At 37.0% G+C, this 20493-nt stretch overlaps 2 protein-coding genes across 7 annotated transcripts in view; both read left to right on the top strand.

The window, feature by feature from the left end:
* LOC102904392 (interferon-induced very large GTPase 1-like) overlaps positions 1-20493 on the top strand; it is a 110331-nt gene that overhangs the window by 72366 nt on the left and 17472 nt on the right. For 2 of the 6 annotated variants that reach the window (XM_076549670.1, XM_076549640.1), the window contains exons 1-2: positions 4004-4125; positions 17433-17542. The exons of 1 other annotated variant lie outside the window; for it this stretch is intronic. In XM_076549670.1, the coding sequence (XP_076405785.1) occupies positions 17496-17542 (47 nt within the window). In that variant the 5' untranslated portion in view covers positions 4004-4125; positions 17433-17495. Of the gene's footprint in view, positions 1-3984; positions 4126-17432; positions 17543-20493 lie in introns of those variants that run through there. 3 more of the 6 variants (XM_076549645.1, XM_076549667.1, XM_016009999.3) reach the window with 3 other exon arrangements.
* The window catches only part of LOC102914167 (interferon-induced very large GTPase 1-like), a 96481-nt gene continuing 77599 nt past the window's right edge, over positions 1612-20493 (top strand). The window contains exon 1 of the mRNA XM_076549691.1: positions 1612-1758. The gene's annotated coding sequence lies outside the window, so the exon portion shown is untranslated. The remainder of the gene's footprint in view (positions 1759-20493) is intronic.

Here is a 20493-nt window from a genome sequence, read left to right as displayed (position 1 = left end):
TCTGAATTCTCCTCAAACCCCCAGAGCACTGTTGTGTGGTTACCTATCTCATCTAATAGATCTCTTTCTAAAATATCAGCCTACCTTAGAGTCCCTCTTTGCATAAAGTTGCTCAGCCTTGGAAGATTGTTCCTTGGAGCTCTCTACACTTACACTGTTTCCTTCCTGCCAAGTACTAGCTACACAGTCCACTGGTGAGAGAAGTTAGTTCACCAGGAGCTCTGTCCTTTACCCTGAGATTCTTCAGTGAGGTCCAAGATAAGAAAATTTAAGGCTATGTACAAGACCCAAGAGTGTGGGATAGCAAATTAAGAAGTTTACAGATGGATGAGAAGTTCAGGGCTGAGGACAGAATGAAATCTTCCAAAACGAAAACCATCAGAACTGGGGTTTGGAAGAAGGATTTGGGGGAAGCTGAAGACATTTTCTCTAAGGTAGTTAAAAGGGAAATAACCATTTATCCGAATTATTAGAGCTGGGAATAGACTATGAATTTATAAGTAACTTAAATATTCTCCAATTTAGAATATCATTGGATTAAAAGAAAATTCTAAGAAGTTACAACATATAGGAGGTTGAAATACTCCATGAAACCTCAAGTAATTCATTAGGAAAATAATATTTTAAAAATACATTCCTGTGAAATTTGTGGCTAAACAACTTTGATTTGAATGTGAAAACATTTTTACCTCCATGCCTACATTATGAGATAAATTTAGATATTTGTTTATAGGACAAATAACCACCTTTCTAGAGGAAGTGTGTAGGTTAACAGAGAATAAGAAGGGTACTTGACTTTCTCCAGGGGAGGCTCCTAGCTTACCAGTATTTGGTCTCGCTACTTACACAGCTGTTGTCTAAAGTGTCCTTTGGGACTCAGCCCATCCTGGGATAGATGGAGTGAAGCATTTTTCCTTTCATGCTGGCTCTACTCTAAATAACTTGCCAGTCTCCATAAACAATAACATTGAGGCCTGGGGAAGCTTTCACAATGCAATGAGCATAACAGAAAAAGGACTGTGCCAACAAGTCTTACTTCAAATTAGTGACAGTAAAAGAAAAAAATGAAAGAAACAGGAAAGTGGAGGAGAAATTAGCTTAAAAACAAACAAAATCATTGGTTAATCAACACATTCAGCTAACCGACAACACTCCTTTTACCTGTGGTTATAAATAAGCATTTCCTGGAAATGAGCTTTGACTGGGAAATGAAACTGAATGTGTCTGTTCAGTAGCAGGTCAGGGGTGGCTTAAATAACAGGAAATGTTAACTGAAGTTTCTAGGAGGGGAGGGGAGGGAAAGCTAAATCTACATTAAGCTTTCTCCAAAGCTGACTGATTAGAATTCTAATTATTTTGAAGAATTAAAATGCTGTACGTCGTCACTAAGTTATTTTGGGCTATCTTAGCCTCTAATTAGTTCTTTGTGACCACTTCTGTATTTGACCTAACGACTTTGTAACTGTGAGATAAGTATTTCAGAAAATACAAGCAAACCGTTAGATTCTACCAACTCAAAGGTTAAAAATATCATCAGATAGAATCTGAGGCCCTAAGCAGAGATTTCCTCCCTTTGATGTAGCCTGCCTCACTCATGTTTCCACCAGTGGGTTGAAAAGTGAATTGATTCATGATTTTCATTTCTCTGTGATTATGAAAACTTTATTGAACTGCTACCACATTGGAATACAATATTTGCAACAAGTTGAATCATCACTCATATTTAGCTATAGAGTAAATCATCTTATTCCCATTGAGGTAAGAACATCTTGTTGTTGTTGTCAATTTAGTTGTTTTTTGTTTGTTTGTTTGTTTGATTGATTGATTGATTGTTTGTACTGTGGAGAGAAGTCTTTGTCTACTTCATAAAGCACAATACTGTGCTCCTTCCATTGATAGTCAGTGTTGTCTCATTCTCTGAAATCTCAGGTATAGAAGACAGATCCTAACTCTTCTCAGATCATAGCTTTTAAATACCAAAGCACAGAAACACTAATGCAAAACTTAACAGAAAGTAAAAATATAAATCATTGAGAAGATAGAGAAAGATCATGGAAATTTTCTTTTTTATTTATTCAAGATTCACTGGTTCACTGGAATTATCTGGGAAGAGTAAATAGAAAAAATCCTTTTATATATATATTAATATACAAATGAAAGAACTATAGCAGGTTTTTCAGGCTGTGCCTTGTCCTGAAAGAGTCTGTTTTATAAGCTTCCGTGGACTCTGGTTTGATAATGGAAGGTACTCGAACTCCTACGAGTATAGGACAGGTCAACAACACTTTGTGACTAGTACTACTGTAAGGTCTCAATCTCTGGACAAATGGCTGAGATGTCTATTTAACATATCCAGGCAGATACTAGCTTCCAGGTTCTCCCACCATGCCCCAGGATCACAGTTACCTGTTGCAGAGTCCTGGATCTTCTCAGCACTTCATAACCTATCCCCTAAAGTGAATCTCTCCAGCCCTTGACCTGGGCTTCTGCTTTTCTTTCTCCAGCTTCTCTTCCCTGTATAACCTCAGCCATTTTGGACACAGTCTTTTTGCTACTGTTTTTTTAGTTTCACAGGTACTCTCTTTGTTCCCTCCATCTTCTCTTCCTTTTTCCACCCTCCCTCAATGGTCCTGTTTAGTCTGGCCACTTCCAGATGCCTCTGACTATTTTCTGCCTCATATCTACAATAAACTTTCTCATCTACTGTAACTAGTGGTGTCCTGTCCTCATTTTATTTTTTCATTCAATGAGTACCACCCACAAAGCACAGACTTGGAAGTGACTGTTTCTAGGAATAGATAAGTATCACCCTATGGATTTACCAGGGTGAAGTGAAACTATAGCCATTAACATTGAAGTTTTGGTGCCCTTTAGAGCTCTTTGTCTCATTAATAAAATAATTTAAGAATAGACTCAAAAAGAAACTCAAAGGACATTTTATTTGTATTTAAAAGAAAAACCTCAGGGCAGACAAGCTGTAAATCTAGGAGCAGACAGAGAAAAGGTCATGTCTTAGAGTTATGCTGCATGGAGGTCAGCCACATAGTGCATAAGCAGCCACCTAGCAGGAAGGACAGCTTTAGAAAAAGAGTGAAGTCAAAAGTGTCAGGGAAATGATGCTCACAAAAGGGACAGAAATGATCAAAGGGAGAGTTACATTATTCTGAGTAATTCAGTAAAGGGGGCAGTGACAGCAGTGGAACAGACAAACTTCCAGCAAGAATGAAACAGGCAGTGGGAAGCCAAACTGTCCTTCTCCCATGTCCTTTTATGTTGGCAGCCATCGGAAGGTTGTTGGCCATAACTAGGGTAGGTCTTAACAGTTCAAATTGTCTGATTAAGAGAGTCCCTCAGAACAGTGCCCAGTGGCTTGCCTTGCAGGTGACCTGACAGGAGAAACTGGAGCTGAGACAATGATACTCACTGGGCCCCACATTGGCCAGATTGCTTATTTATACATCTCTTTCTTCTATTGAAAACTTACTTCCTCTAATGATCACAAAGATAAACATGGGGGGAGGATGAGATGTCTCTGAACCTCTTTATGCTTTTTACATATGTGCCCACATTGAAAGAAACCTTTTCCTGCTTTTTGTTATTCATTTGGCTTACCAAGGATGGATGGCAGAACCTGCCTTGTTGGGACATAGGATGTAACTACAAGCCTGTTAACACCATTGCTGAGACTGCTTGCTTTTTTATTTAAAGCTCTGATTCAGAAAGTATGATGTTCTTTCTCTTACCCAACCCCATCCTCCTGGCAGCTAATAAGATTTGCAGGTGACCTCCCTTGTTTATTTCTCTAAAATTCCAATAAATCTGTCTTTGAGTTTATTCCTCAAACAATTTTTAAGTTTTTCTAGCTACAGGAACTTACACAAGGGACCCTGATTCTAGTGAGACAAGAAAAAAATATAAGCATGAAAGAAACAGAACCTCAGTGAACAGGAAGGAAAAGGGAGGTGCATGGTCCTTAGGGGCAATTCAGTCCCTGCCCTCATAGAGCCCTATCTGAGTCTCAGCTGATGGTTAGCAGCCTGGCAGCCTTGAGCAAGGGGCATAATCTCCTCTCACTTCTCTCTGGAGCAACAACCTGAAGACAGGTACTGGGCTTCAAGGAGACAAGTAAGTGAAAAGGGGGCATTGGGTAGACAGATAAGCACAGTAGACACAGAAACTGGAGGAGAATGAGCAATAATGAAAATTAGAGGTACACAGCGATTGTGACATGCTAAAGCCACAGACAGGAATTTAACATTGCCATGTTACCAGAACCTAAGGCTCATAGCAAAATCAGACTTTGGTCCATGGCACCTCCAAGAATTAACAAAAAAACAGAAATTGAATCTTTAAACAGTGCTGTACTCAGAAAGCTGGGAGCTAAAATCTGCCTCCCCTCAGGCTTCTTTTGTTGGCTCTTTTAATTTTTCTTTACAAGTTGTGTCGATGGTTGGGACAGATCAGGGTACATTAACCATGGCTTTCCTTGAAAACACTGAAAAATTTTTTTTCTGTGATGGTCCTCATCATGTGGAGTATGCACTGGTTGCAATCCAATCATGGAGATCTCTCTCCTCCTCTATGATCAGGAAGTCAGCTGATTTACTGGAGCCATAAGACACTCTTAAAGGTGCCTCCTCCTCTGCTCCCTTGGTAATCTGTTGACCTAGAAGCAATGGCCAGCATACTTATTTTCCTTTTAGCATTTTTATCCTCATTGATTGGGCTCTAACTATGGTTATTGAAAACTGAGACTGTTGGTTATAACAGTATTGAAGAATGTATAAAGTTAGTTGTATAACATTAAGATAAAGCTTGATAAGTACTTTTAAACAAATTTTTATTCTTTTAGGACAGAGTTTCCTATTTAAAAACCATAAGCAGTTATTTTGATAAAACATAAAATCCTTGCTCCATTAACAAGTTTTTATATATTGATATTGCTTTTATGTTTGTTTAAATTGTGTGTGTGTGTGTGTGTGTGTGTGTGTGTGTGTGTGTGTGTGCATGTGTATATGTGTTGGGGTTATGTGTGCCACAGCAATGTGGAAGTTCAGAAGATACCTTGTAGAAGTCAGTTTCTCCTTCTAGCATGTGAATTCTAAGGCTCAAACTCAGATCCTTGGGTGCCTTTACCCACTGAGCCATCTCACTGACTCAATGTACTATCGCCCAGTTTTAACTTTTAGAAATCATTTTATGATACACATTAACTTTCATTTTTATTCAATCTCTTTTCATTTTTATTTTGGGAAAATCTTTTACCTTAAAATAAAATCTATATATCAAATCCTCTGTCATATAAAAGCATATTTTTAAAATCCATATAAAATCTCCTTACCAAAACATATTTTGCATTCATAAATTTTAATATCTTAAATTTTACTTGATATTGTTTATAGTGTTTCATATATAAATATAAATATATTTGAGCTGGCAGAATTTAAAAAACCCTTACTTTCTAACAAGATATCTATATTTCAAATAAATTAATAGGAAGCTGTATTGGAAACTCAAGCAAAACATGTTAGAATTCCTAGATATTATTTTTTTTCTTTTTAGCTTTTGTCTTTATGGTCTTGAATTGGCAAAAATAAGAAACTTGGGGAGAAAGTTGTTTTTTTTCTTTCTTTTAAGAGGGGAGATCACAGGCATATAGTAGTTTTTACATATTAATGATACAACTCTTAGTTAAAATTTATCATTAACATGTATTGTATTGTCTTAGCTATGAATAAACTTTTGAAACGAAATGAACAAGCTTTTAAAAGATATGGATGAAGTAAGCTTACTTACATTAAGGATGTTACAATTTGTGGGGTTGTATCTTCTACAATTTCAATTATGAAAAGAAAAGTAACATTAAATTGTTTGACAAATATTTATGTAGGCATATTTACCATTTTGTGTGTATCACAGCCTTAATGAAAATCTTAAATTAGTCATTTGTATATAGGGTTTTTTTTTTTTTTTTTTTTCTTTTTTTTTTTTTATTATTATTATTATTTTACAACACCATTCAGTTCAACATAATAGCCACAGAATCCCCTGTTCTCCCCCTCTCGCCCACCCCTCCCCCCAGCCCACCCCCCATTCCCACCTCCTCCAGATCAAGGTCTCCCCCGAGGACCGGGGTTGACCTGGTAGACTCAGTCCAGGCAGGTCCATTCCCCCCTCCCAGACCGAGCCAAGTGTCCCTGCATAAGTCCCAGGATTCAAACAGCCAACTCATGCAACGAGCCCAGGACCTGGCACCAATGCACAGCTGCCTCCCAAACAGATCAAGCCAACTGACTGTCTCACCCGTTCAGGTGGCCTGATCCAGTTGGGGGCCCCTCAGCCTTTGGTTCATAGATCCTGTGCTTCCATTCATTTGGTTATTTATCCCGGTGCTTTATCCAACCTTCCATGTCAATTAATTTAATCAGAAATTTGTATGTATACCAAATTATGTAATTAACATAAAACATTTCCTGTTTTTTAATTTTGTTATCTTTGACTGTTTTAAATGATAAAATTTAATTTATTACTTCTTATGAACATGTTTAGGAGTATTAATATTAATATAGTCAGTGTTTAATTTGATAGCTTAATGAAAATTATATTATGAATTAAGGAGTGTTGTTCTAAATTAACTATGCCTAAAGTATTTTAGATATATAATTTCTTTAAAATATTTGCTTCAGGGAATCAAATATCATCTAAGTTGTATTTAAAACATTTTAGTAATTTATGAAATAGACTTTAAAATATCACTTTCCTGGGTTTATAGACATTAAAAGTGCCTAAGCAGTATAGATGTATTACATTCAGCAGTAGATGCATAGATTTCATCTGTGTTTTACCTGTCCCATATTTTTCTTCGAGTTTATTTTTCAAAGGATTACATATACATCAAGATTTTTTAAATATATATGGATGTGTATATGGATATTTCTAGAAACACATACTGAAAAAAACTATCTTTTCCTCTATGACAATGTCTTTGCTCCTTAATTCTATTTACATGATATACATTTGGATCCCATTTTTTCCACTGATTTTTTAAAAGCCTCTATCAATGCCATATTTCATTGATTGATGTATCTTTTTATTAAGCCTTGAGCTGTCAGTGTTCTGTTTTCCTCCTTTAATGCTGCATAATGATTGTTCTGTACCTTTTCTTCTTTCATATAAACTGTTTGGTTTGTTATTCAAAGAATAACTTGGTGGGGATTTTGTTAAGATTATAGTGAATCTATAATGACCAAGCTGTAAAGATCTAGTGTGATAGTTAATCTGAAGTGACAACTTAACTAGGTAGAAAATGCCTAGAACTTACACAATGCATCTGTATGGCTCTGAACACTTTTTCAGATAGGGTTGACATGACAGACAGTCAATAGTAAGGAAGGACTTGCCCTGAATAAGTGTTAGATTATCTACAGGGTAAACTGCTCCAATGAAGAAGGGTTAGATTATCAACGGGGTAAACTGTTCTAATGAAGAAGTGGCATGAATGCAACATACAGGGTGTCAAGTCTTACTTTTCCCAGTGATTGCTTCTATTGCTTTTGTCACCTGCTGACATTAGAGTCCAGCTCTTCAGACATTCAACATGAACCCAATTCCAGCAAATTCACAGGCTTTCAGGATTAGATTGGAACTGCAAAGGCATCCTTCCTGGATTGGGAAATAGTTCTCAGCCTTTGCAGCACATAGTTGAGCATTGTCCAAATGCCTTATACTACATGAGTCAATGTAATGAACTTATTTTTATAATATAGTTGTATGTACATTCTGTTGATTCTTTTCATCCAGGGATCCATAGGGCAATTAGAATTTTAATAGCATAAATTAAAGTGTATGGCTTCATTAATTTACATACTCTTTAATCTGTCCATTAGAATTATACAGTCTTTTTCATGTAAGTCTTGTACATATTTATTATGTTTACATTTAACTGTTTTTTTCATATTCATGTAATAATAATGTGTTTTAATTTGAAATACCACTCATTTATTCTTTGTTGATATACAAAGAGTACTTTTTATTTTAACTTTATAATGGGACTTTTTTTTTAATTCATGCTAGTTCACAGCAGCTTTTGTTATTCACTCTTCAGGATTTTTTACATACTAAGTCATATTATTTACGAGTAAAGGTAGTTGCCTTTTTGGTTATTACTTTCTGCACACACATTTTATTTTCATTTTTATCTCATTTATTAGCTAAGACTTCAAGTTGAGTATTGAATAAGAGAGATGAAAGGTGGGATTCTTGCTCTATTTCTGTTTCTCAATATTAAAATGTTGCCTATGTGTTGTTTGCATAGGATTTTTTTTTTACCAAATTGAAGGATGTTCCCACTTTTTCCTATATGCTGAGATTTTTTTAATCAGGATTGAGTTTTTGGATTTGGTCAAAATGCTTTAGTGTCTGAGGGATATAATCATGTGATTTTCTTTTTAGTGTACTGATATAATGTATGTTCACTGGTTTTCACCTTTTAAGCCTGTTTGCCATATCTAGATAAAGTTCAGTTGGCCATGGTCAAAAATTCTATTATATATTGTTGGATTTCATATGATAATAGTTTTTTTTTTTTCTGAGAGATAATAGGTATTTGTTTGCAGATTTCATTTTTTCTAATGTCTCAATAAACATTTGGAAGTAAGGTAAGATGGCCTCAGAGAATCAATTAAGAAGTATGATATGTTTTTTTATAAAGAAATTATTTTAAATCAGGTATCATTTTCTTACATACTTTCTTCCATACATCTGAAGATATTCTTTCATACTTCATATGATTCACTGGTATAAACTAGGCCAAGTGTTTCTGGTTTTGAAGTTTATTCATCACTGATTAACATAAAACATTATATAGGTGAAGTCACATTATAATTTCATATTTTTATTCATTTTGCTTCTTTTGAGGATTAATCTTGGACCCTCTTACCTGCTAAGCAAATGTTCCAATGCTGAGCTCATTGCCGACTCTAATACTTCTTGTCTGATCTTTGTTCTGTTCTTCTATACCAACAATATAGTGACGTTATTTGCTTCTTCATAAGAAAGGCCTTATATCTGGTTTCCAACACCTTGTTCCTCATTTCTACCTAAGATTTCACTGGACTGCAAACAGAATGTATATGTCTATAGATATTTGAAGTATGACAACTCAATTCATCTCCCAAAAGTTACAAATACTCTCACACATCTCTTAGTCAGGGTTCTTGCCAAAAATGCCCATAGCACTGTATTTGTGGTAATGTGGACTTGATCCCCATGTCCTTCCAACTTCCTTTCAATACTTGTTTGCCATGCTGTTTCCACATTATCAGGTGTTTCTCATAACACTTCAGCTCCCTGCACCATTTTCTGTCTTCTTCATTCTGATCTGTAACAAACTACCAGAGACTGAAAATTTACAATGAACAGAATTTGGGGCTTACAGTTCTGGGTACTGTGAAATCTAAGATCAATACACAGGCACCCAAAGTGAGCCTTCTTGCATCTGCACCACATAGAGACAAAAGGGCAAAGAGGCAAGGGGCTGTTGAACTCATCATTACCTGAAGATATTAATCTCATGTTTTGAGATAGGATTTACTGGTGAGAAGAGAGGAGTAAGAGGGAAAAATGTAAATAAAAGCAAGACAGATTATGGGAAAACAGGAAATTATAACTTCAAACATACAATCTCCAGGTTGGGGTTTAGAAACCACAAAACTGGGTTTTATGTTACAAGGAAACTAAACCAAAGACATGTCTAACATTTTAATCTACATTTTGACATGACAAACAAATGAAATGGTTTAGTTAAGTCTTCCTAATCAAAGATAACCTACAATCAAATATGTAACCTCACTCAGTATCTTTTGGAATTGATAAAAAGCACACAATTTAAAAGCCTGTACAATTTAACTCCTACTTAAGAAGCTCCCAGTCACTCTCCACTATGTAACTTTGAGAACAAATCCTCCTTTGCTTGGTACTCAGTGTTTGTTCCATGTCTGAGTTATTTTTTCATGGAGATGAGAACTGGGAAACACTGGTAGAAGAAGCTCTATCTTGTCTTTCTCTCCTTAATATTTCCACAGGCCTCACCACTGGCAGTACATATAGGTGCAATATATGGGTAAAGCAGTTTTAAAATGTATGACATATACACCCTAATAATACTGAATGCCATTTGATTTTAAAATTAATCTTGAAGAGCAGAAGAGGAACTAACATCAGTTGTGATGACTGTTACAGCCATTACAATAAGTGCATATGAAGGCAAAATGGAAGGAAAACCTGACAAGGCTGAAAAACAAACAATACTAAAGAGAGGTTAGAGAAGTCATTTGAAAGCCATGGGGTACTAAGTTTATATGAAGTGGAAGAGAGATTAATATGGTAATCATTGGACAATATGGTTGTGTCTCTAAATAAGAGAGAAATTACAAGAGAATTGGAAGCATAATTAATGAATGCAGCTGAAACCTGTACAATCTCATTTGCCTTATAGATAAATGGCTTGAGGGTGTGTGTGTGTGTGTGTGTGTGTGTGTGTGTGTGTGTGTGTGTGTGTGTGCTGGAGGTGTGAGAATAACAGTAAGGAAATGAGTGGGATAGAGTAGTGGATTAGAATATACATGAAGTACATGAAGAGACTCTAGCCCACATCAGCATGTGGCTCTGCCAGCCTTTCCCTTCTCCCCAAATCCCTCTGCCTTGCCAAAAAACCATTAGATTACATTCCTGAAGCTATTCCCAAGGTCTATTCCCTTATTTGGCCAATCCCTCCTCTTGAGGATGACTACCAATGTACAGCTATCAAAGCATCAAAATTTAGCAATAAAAAGCCCCCTTTGGCTCACCTAATTACCATGCCAAATGAAATTAAACACCTCATTCTAACATGGGATTTCCTTTTGTCCCTTTATAAACCACCATTGCCCTATGTGCCACACCTGTATCTTCTCTATCCAGAGGCAGTCCTTTGTCCTTCTCCAGTACAAATACACCTGACCCCTCTAGATTGTCCCTTTTCCCCTGTTCTTTATTCCTCTCCCCTTCTCCCTCTTCCTCTATCTTCTGTCTTTGTCCCTTATCCCTACCTTCTGTCCTTCTGGGGCAAATAAATCTCCTTTGTGCTGAGAACTTGACCTGAGAATTTGGTCTTTGGTGTCCTAGGCCAATACTTTTCCTTTCATTGGTGCCAAAATCCAGGATTCAGTCTACAAGATCCCCACCCCATAACCCAGTTCTCTAACATTCAGGCCTCCTAGTGCCTGATCTCCTCATCCAACAGTGGGTGGGTGGTCAGTTCCCCCTCCTTTGCTGTCCTAACCATTCCCCTGGTTATCATGTGATAGCTGTTGCATGTCACGTGTCCCTGTTCTGTCCTGTGGTACTAGGGTGAACGCACACTACAGTGACCTTCACTGGTTATGGTAGACCCCCTGGGGTGGCCTTTGGGCACATTCTCTTGAGTTCTTCTTGGTTGGAAGTTTTCCTTTTGCTTTTGATGGCCACATTGCTTGAATCCAGTGACTGTTCCTAATCCTCCAAAAATCCTATCTGACAGTTCCTGGATTTCTCCTGAGATTATTTTCCCCCTCTTGGTGACTCCTCCCTATCAGAGGTCTCATTTGGGCTAATCAAGACCAGGGGATGTCCAAGGCCCTTGACCCTGGCCCCAGGACACAATTAGGAAGGGGAATCTGTTCTTTCCATCCCTACTGAAAACTCCAACACACACTCAAAATTACTGATACATTCTTACACTCAAAAACAGTCCTTATGCTCCCTAAAGATCAAACAAAATAACCACTTTCACAATTATATGGGCATAAGAATAAAAAATAGGAGATATAAGCCCCCTTCTTTCCCTCTCTGAGACATCCCAGGTCTCCACCTGTCCCTGACTCCCCTCTCTGAGAAGTGCTATGCCTCTGCCTGTCCCTGCCTGCTTTTCTGCCAGCTTCTGATCACAGTTTCAAACTTTTCCCTTGTTTTTTCTGGCTATTCAAACTCCTGCCACTGCTATGCAGGAACACTGACTGATAGACTGCTGTGCACTCTGTACCTGTCCACCTCTGCAGATTTCTCATAGTCACAACTGCAAAATCCCACCAGCAGAACCATGCCAAGAGAGAACAGAAGGTAGGATGTGAGTGACTATGAGTACACAGGAGCAAAGAAAAGCTTAGAAGTCTGCCTCTTGTAGTTGAAGTTTTCTTGGTCCTGCCTGGCCCATGGTCAGAACAAATCTCTCTCACCTGCCAGTCCCACAGCTAAGTAAACAGACAGAGACTTATATTACTTATAAACTGTATGGTTGTGGCAGGCATTTTGTTATCTAGTTCTTGTATCTTAAATTAACCCATTTTTTTTTATTAATCTATACCTTGCCATGTGGCTCGTGGCTTACCTGTACTTTACATCCTGCTCCTCATCTCAACGGCTGGCAGTGTCTCCTGACTTAACCTTCTTCTACACAGCATTCTCCTCTCTCCTTTTCCTGCCTACACTATCCTTCCTGCCTGGTTACTGGCCAATCAGCGTTTTATTTATCAATCAATCATAACAACATATATTCACAACATACAAGACATCTCACAACAGCCTCTATCCAGGGTAGTTTGTTTATTGGGGTAACAGGCTAGTTTATATATAGCTTAAAGACAAAGAAATAGGTGAAATACACATAATTTGCATACATGGGTCAGATTGAGGGCAAGCAGGCATTATCAAATACCAAAGGATCTCTGAGACAGAGGGAGTTTAGGGAGGGAGCAGACATCACAGCAGCAGAGGAGGTACATCACTTAGTTTTTCAGCTGACAGGCTGTCAGCAAAATAACATGTTGGCACCAGCTTTCTGGTGTGTATCGGGGGCAGGGCAGGACAGGAAAAGACTTGCTGGCTTTTAAAATGACATGACCTTTTGTCCCCATGATGTGGATCTAGGTTTTACAACCCAAATTGTGTAACCTCTGTGAGATTTTGGGGTGCAGGCATACTCCACAGACTTGTTTGATTCTGGAATTCCACACAGGATCCTGTTCAACTGGAGTTACAGATGATTGTATGCTGTCATGTGGGTGCTGTGAACTGAACCCAGGTCCTCTGTAAGAACAGCAAATGCTCTTAGTCTCTGAACCTCTTCACATGGTTTTATTTCTACTTTTACATCATATAAGTTATATAGTTATATATAAATTCTTTCAATTATAAATGTAAAATCTGGACCCCAAAACAGAAATAAAATAGGGTTTTATATTTGCTGAGCTTATTTTATTGAATATGATGATTTTATTCTTTATTCATTTTCCAGAAAACAACATAATTTTATTTTTTATGATTGAATAAAACCATATTGTGTATATGTCATATTTTATTATCCATTCATTTTTGTGAATAAGATGTTTTTCTTGGTTTCACTCTCTTCAAGTTCATTATTAGTATTTAGAATGTTACTGGTATTTTTCATGTTCATATGACACCCTAATACTCTGCTAAAAGTGTTTGTCAATTAGAAAAGTTTTATAATGAAGGTTTTAGAGTATCTGATATATAGGATCATATCATCTGCAGATAATAAAACATGGATTTCTTCCTTTCTTTTTTTGTACAACTTATTATTTTCTCTTGCCTTATTACTCTGGCTAGGACTTCAAGGACAGGTGAGGCTAATACGTGGTGTTCAGTTGATTAGGTGCAAGTCTTAGATAGGGTTTGGGTTGCTATGGTAAAGCACCATGACCAAAATCAACATGGGGAGGAAAATGTTTAGTTCATCTTACAACTCTGAGGTAACACTCCATCACTGAGGAAAGTCAGGGCAGGAACTCAAGGCAGGAACCTGGAAGCAGGAACTGAAGCAGAGGCCACAGCATAACCCTACTTACTGGCTTGCTCAGCTTGCTTTCTTATACAACCCAGGACCATCAGCCCAGTTGTGGCACCGCCTACAGTGAGATGCCCTCCCACATCAATCATCAACCAAGAATATGCCCCACAGACCAATCTGGTGGGGGTATTTTCTCTGTTGAGGTTCCCTCTTTCCAAAAGACCTTAGCTTGTGTAGAGTTGACAAAGCTACTGAGCACAGTAAATTAAATGTATGCTTTAAAATTTATGATGGGTTTATCAGGACAAATTCCCCAATGTAAGTAAAGGGTATGGTATCATCATATTTCTGTTGATGAGTTCAATTGATTCTTTCAGTATCCTGTATTGATAAATAGGTAGAAAAAATGGACACTCTTGTCTCAGTCCTGATTTTAAAGCAAATACTATTACTTTGTCCTCATTTACTATACTGTTGGTTATATGTTTTTTTCAGATGTGACCTTTCATATGTTCATGTATGTTCCAAATTTTCCACCTTCTATCTTGTCTACAAGCCTTGAGCTACTATTTTTTCATTTATCAATTCTTCTTGTTTTTCATTAAATTATTTAATGAGTTATTGGTCTTTCATCATCAATATTTTAATTTTTATTCTTCCTATTTACTCACTAAAATCCCATTTCATATCCTATATTGATATCCTTTTTTCAATTATCTGATTATATTTTTTTATAATTCAATCAATTCATGTCCTCTTTGATTTAATTGCATGTTCTTATATTCACTCTTTGGAATGCTTTAAGTTTTCATCCAATCAACTCTCATTGTTATCTATTACTGTTGAATTCATCATTTTTATACATCTCTAGAGTTGGTTATTATTTGTGCTATCTTGAATTTTCATGTTTCTTGTGTTTCTGCATTGGACTCAAATTTCTAGAGTTATTTCTTTGCATTTTAAAAATTATCTGTATGGTTTTAGTTGAAGTATTTACAATATGCAAGAATGACTAGAATATAGAGTTGCAGTATTATTTCTCTCCACTGAAATGCATGATGTACAGCACTACTGTGAGAGTAATGTGCTAATGACATAAACATCCACAATTGATATGTAGAACCAGTAAGAAAATATCAGCTTTTAAAAAATTAATCCCTTCAGTTCCAATAACATCTAAAGAATAAACAAGATTGCATTGTACCTTGAATGTTTAATGAACAAATGTGCATAAATATGGTTGTTAAAAAAGGAAACATTTACCACTCTGCTCCATAACAGTAATTCCAGATGAAGAAATAAAGAGAGAGAAGTTTCCAGAGAAATAAGGCAGTGAGACTTGGAAACAAAGGAATAGCTGGCATGAAGTTCCATATTGAAATACCATAAGAGTAGCCCCTAGACTGAGACTCACTTCTTGGCATAGGTTGAATAATGGTTATTTACACCACCCTGCACCAAAACAAAATGCATCTGGGGAACTTAAAATTAAGAGATATTGCATGTTTATGTTTGTGATATTATTTAACATTTTTGTGCAACTGGAATGAGGACTATCTCAATGTGTGTGCATACTATTTCATTAATAAAAAATTTTTTATTGCAAAATAATGCTAGGTAGCAGACTAAAAGATCACTTTTACCCATCACTCTACTGAAGTTAAAATCTCTTTGAATATTTAAAAAGAAGAAATCAGACAGTATTGTATATACTAAGATATTAAGATATTCGTTGTGAAGGATAAGGGCAGAAAAGAGTAGCAGTTAGTATTAGAGTAACACTGGAGGAAAACACTGGTGAAGGAAAATTAATAGAAATAAACCAAAGGAGTAGAAATAACACAAGTTCCAGCTAAATTCATAATAGAAAGATAAAGTGGTAAGGAAATGCATCTGACAATCCCTAAAGCACGATAATTTCAAACACAGAACAACACTTGTGCTATAAAAAAGCCTATTACCAAAAAAGCAGGGTTGGGAAGTGATGGACAGGAGAGAGAAAAGGGCAGGACAAAGCTAATCCAACGAAATATTAAAACTAGCTACTAAATAAGGGAAGTATAAAAGTCAAAGACATTGAATAGATGTGCAGAGGTTAACTCTATGTGGTCACACATCTAGACACAAATACACAGATTATCTTTAGGAGGTCACTTGCCTAATCAGGAAGTACAGAATCTGACTCCTTGCCATAACTCATCTGGGCACAACTATGGAGTCTGTCTGTAATCTGTCTTGCTTTTCTCTCTTTGGCTATATGTTTTGATTTCTGGCTTAGTTAATTTGTATTGCAGTAACAGAACACAATGACCAGGGAAACACAATGAATCTAGTGTTGAATCTCTGTCTCTCTCTGTGTCTCTTTCTGTCTCTGTCTCTGTCTCTCTCTCTTTGTCTGCAAACTGTCTTTCTGTCTGTCTCTGTCTCTGTCTCTCTCTCCCTTCTTCTCCCCCTCCTCTTCTCCTTATCTGACACTGAAAGCGAATTGAAGATTTTGTAGGGATTCTGTCTTTTATTATTATTATTATTATAAATGTTAAAATTACCATACAAAGTAATGAGCCTCGTTATATTTTCTATATAGTGTCAGTATACTGTGTTCTGATTCTTTGCCATCACTGTCTTCACCCTTTTTTTTCCAATCTGTACACATACACTACTCTGTACTTGGAGTGGAAAATTCTCTGCTTGAGGCTGAAACTTCTGGAGTGGACACTGGGCCCTATCCTTTAAACTGAACTGTAAAGTGTTTTCATTCTATCTTTGCTACTGAAATCAGTGTTTCCTCTTCTGACTCATATCACAGGATAACTGCTCTCCAACCATCTCTAGTTTGTTCCTATAGATTCTAGCATTACATGACTGGGTGTTATTTGCCATAAGACCAAAAATATGTTCTATTTTAAGTTAAAGTTTTAAAAACAGGGGGCTGGAGAGATGGCTCAGAGGTTAAGAGCACTGACTGTTCTTCCAGAGGTCCTGAGTTCAATTCCTAGCAACCACATGGTGGCTCACAACCATCTACAATGAGATCTGACACCCTCTTCTGCATACTAAATAAATAAATCTTTAAAAAAAATAAAACCCACTTCAGTTATAAAAAAAAGTTTTAAAAACAGGTTCTATGTTATTTTTTTAATGTATGTAGTTTTAGATGTATGTTTCTACTACCATGTGCTGAAAGAGATTTTCTATAATTTCTCAATGACATTGCCTTTGATCGTTTGTCAATAATTCACTGATTCTATTTCTATAATTATCTTCTGGACCCAATTGCTTGCCATTCATCCTTCAAAATTCTTTCATCAATATTAAATATCAATGATTGCTGTATCTTTGTAATAAATCTTGCATCATTGGTCCTCTGTTTTTCCATAAGTGTTGTATCAGTACTTCTGTGTGTTTTCTTCTTTCAAGTGAACATCAGAGCCAGTTTTTAGATATTTAAAAAATAACTTGAGGGGGAATTGTTGAAAATCTATTGATTTTATATGGATCAAGTTGGAGATACTTGGTGTGATAGTTATTTTAATATGTCATTTCAACTGATTAAAAGATGCCTAGCCTGGTGGTATGCATATATACAGTCTTGTGAAAACTGTTTCAGACAGGACTGACATGCTGAACAGTGACTGCAGAGACCACCCTGAATAGGGTTGGGCTTCTCGGTATGGCAAGCTTGACAGGTGAGGAGATGAAATGGAATGAAGATAGCAGGTAAGTTGGTAAGTCCAATTCCTTTATGAGAGACTAATTCTTTGTCTATCAGTAGACATTAGATTCCAGTATATTCAGACTTTCAGAATATACTCAATGCAAGAAACCGTCCAGGGGACTTGCAGGCTTTCAGCATTAATTTGGCTGCTAAAGCATCCATCTTCCTAGATCAGGTACTAGGGTTTCTGGCTCTCTAGTATGTAGATGATCATGGTTGAACTACCCAGTTACTGTCACATAAGCCAATCTAACAAGTTCATTTTTATAATATGTGTATACATACACTGTATGGATTCCTTCTCTCTAGAAATAGAACCCTGTCTAGTGCAAATGCAATTTTAACAATAGGAAACAGAAAGTATTGCTCCATTACTTTACATATCTTTAACCTGCTCCATCAAAATTTTGCAGTTTTATTCAAGAAAATTTCATATGTATTTTGCTGTATTTACATTATAAACTTATATAGATATTAATGTGCTTTTAATTTCATATCCCAATTATTCTTTGCTAATATAAAAGAAAAGAAGTTTTCATATTTTTAAAATTCATTCTTTTCTAATACATTAGATCCCAATGGGCATGTACTTTACCACCCATCCTCACAGCCCTGTCTCCTCTCTCCTCAGATCCACTCCTCCTCTGTTTCCCTTCATAAAAACACAGGCCTTGGGGGTATATCAAGTGAACAAAGCATACCAAGTTACAATAGTCCTAAGTACAATCGCTCATATCAAGGCTGTTGGAGGCAGCCCAGTAGGAGGAAATGAGTCCCAAGAGCAGGCAAGAGAATCATAAACAACCCCCACCACTCCTACTGTTAAGAATCCCACCACAACACCAAACTGAACAACCATAACATATATGCAGAGGACCTAGCTCAGACACATACAGGCTACATAATTGTCACTTCAGTTTCTGTGAGCCTGTATGAGATTTATTTAGTTGATTTTGTGGGCCATGTTCTCATGGTGTCCTCCACCTTCTGGCTCCTACAATCCTTCTTCCCCTTCTCCTGGTTTCCCAGATCCCCACCTAATTCTTGGCTGTGTATCTCTGAATATGCTCCCGTCAGTGACTGGATAGAGCCTCTCCAATGATGATTTGCCTAGGTTCCAATCTATGAGTATAATAGAATATCATTAGGAATAACTTCATTGACTTTTTTTGGTAGTTGTGTTTGGTTATATTCTAGGTCTCTGGGCTATCCAACCTCTGGTTCCTGATGATCCAGATAGTGTTAGGCCTGCTCTCTGCCTTGTGGTGTGGGTCTCAAGTTGGACCAATCATTGGTTGTCCACCTTCACAAGTTCTGTGCCACCATTACCCCAACACTTCATGTAGGGAGTACAAATTGTAGGTTGAATGTCATATGCCTGGGTTGATGTCTCAGTCCCACTGCAGGAATCCTTGCCTGGCGATAGAAGATAGCTGGTTAAGGGTCCATATTCCCCATTACTAGGAGTCTTTGCTAGGGTCTCCCTCATAGATTACAGGGAGTTTCTATTTCACTAGGCTACCTCATCTGTCCTAGTACTTTCTCCCTCCATACCTTCTCCCATAACCTCCTTCCTGATCCCAATGTCGCCATCTCCACTTGCCCCCAGTCTACACACAAAATCTATTCTATTTCTCTTTCCAGGGAAATCTATTCATCCTCCTTTGAGCTTTCCTTAATACTTATAGCCTCTGTGTATGTGTGTGAATTGTATCATAATTATTCTTTACTTTACAGGTAATATCCATTTATACATGAGTACATACCATGTTTGTCTTCCTGGGTCTAGGTTACCTCACTCAGGATGATATTTTCTAGATCCATCCTCTTGCCTGAAAATTTAATGATGTCATTTTTTAACAGCTAAGTAATACTCTTGTGTAAATGTGCCATATTTTCTCTATACATTCTTTAATTCAGGGACATCTAGGTTGTTTCCAGTTTCTGGGTACTATGAATAAAGATGCTATGAACATAGTTGAACAAGTGTCCTTGAGGTAGGATGAAGCATCTTTTGGTGCCAAAGAGTGGAATAACTGGGTTGTGAGGTAGATTGACTCCCAGTTTTCTGAGGAACCGCCATGTTAATTTCATAGTGGCTGTACAAGTTTTCACCCCCACCAGCAATTGGAGGAGTGTTTCCCTCACCCCACATCCTCACCAGTATGTACTATCACTTGCGTTTTTCATCTTAGCCTTTCTGAAAGGCCAACTCTGCTGACTCCCCATGAGAGGCCTTACCTTATTGGAGTGGGGAATAGAGGGTAGGTTGGTGGGGGAAGTCTGGAGGGGTGGGAAGAGGGAAGAGAGGGGGATTTGTGGTTAGTATGTAAAATGAATAAAAAATTACTTAATAAAAAGAAAATATAAAAATATGTACCTATTAAACTGAAAAAATATAAAATCTCAAAGTACTTTTGATTTGCATTTCCCTGGTGGCTAAGGATGTTTAACATTTCTTTAATGTTAAAGAATTTCTTTAATGTTTCTCATTTGAAATTTGAGATGTTTGAAATTCCTCTGCTCAGAATTCTATGGTTAGAGCTGTACTCAATATTTAATTTGATTTTTTGATATCAAGTTTCTTGAGTTCTTCATATACTTTGGATACTAGCCCTCTGTAGGATGTGGAGCTGGTGAAAATCTTTCCCCTTCTGTTGGTTGCTCTTTTGTCCTATTGACAGTGTCCTTTGCTTTTCAGAAGCCTTTCAGTTTCATTAGGTCCCATTTATTGATTGTTTATCTTAGTGCCTGTGCTATCACTACTCTGTTCTCCAAGTTGAATCCTGTGCCAATGAATTCAAGGCTATTCCCCACTTTCTCTTCTACCATGTTCAGTGTATCTGGTTTTATTATGTTAAGGTCTTTGATCCACTTGGATTTGAGTTTTGTGCAGGGTGATAGAATTGGAACTATTTGCATTCTTCTACATGTAGACAACCAGTTAGACCCG

Source organism: Peromyscus maniculatus, chromosome 1 (assembly GCF_049852395.1).
Source record: "Peromyscus maniculatus bairdii isolate BWxNUB_F1_BW_parent chromosome 1, HU_Pman_BW_mat_3.1, whole genome shotgun sequence".
Classification (NCBI taxonomy): Eukaryota; Metazoa; Chordata; class Mammalia; order Rodentia; family Cricetidae; genus Peromyscus; species Peromyscus maniculatus.
The sequence above is the reverse complement of the archived record's forward strand: the minus strand, read 5'-3'. Positions and strand labels throughout refer to the sequence as shown.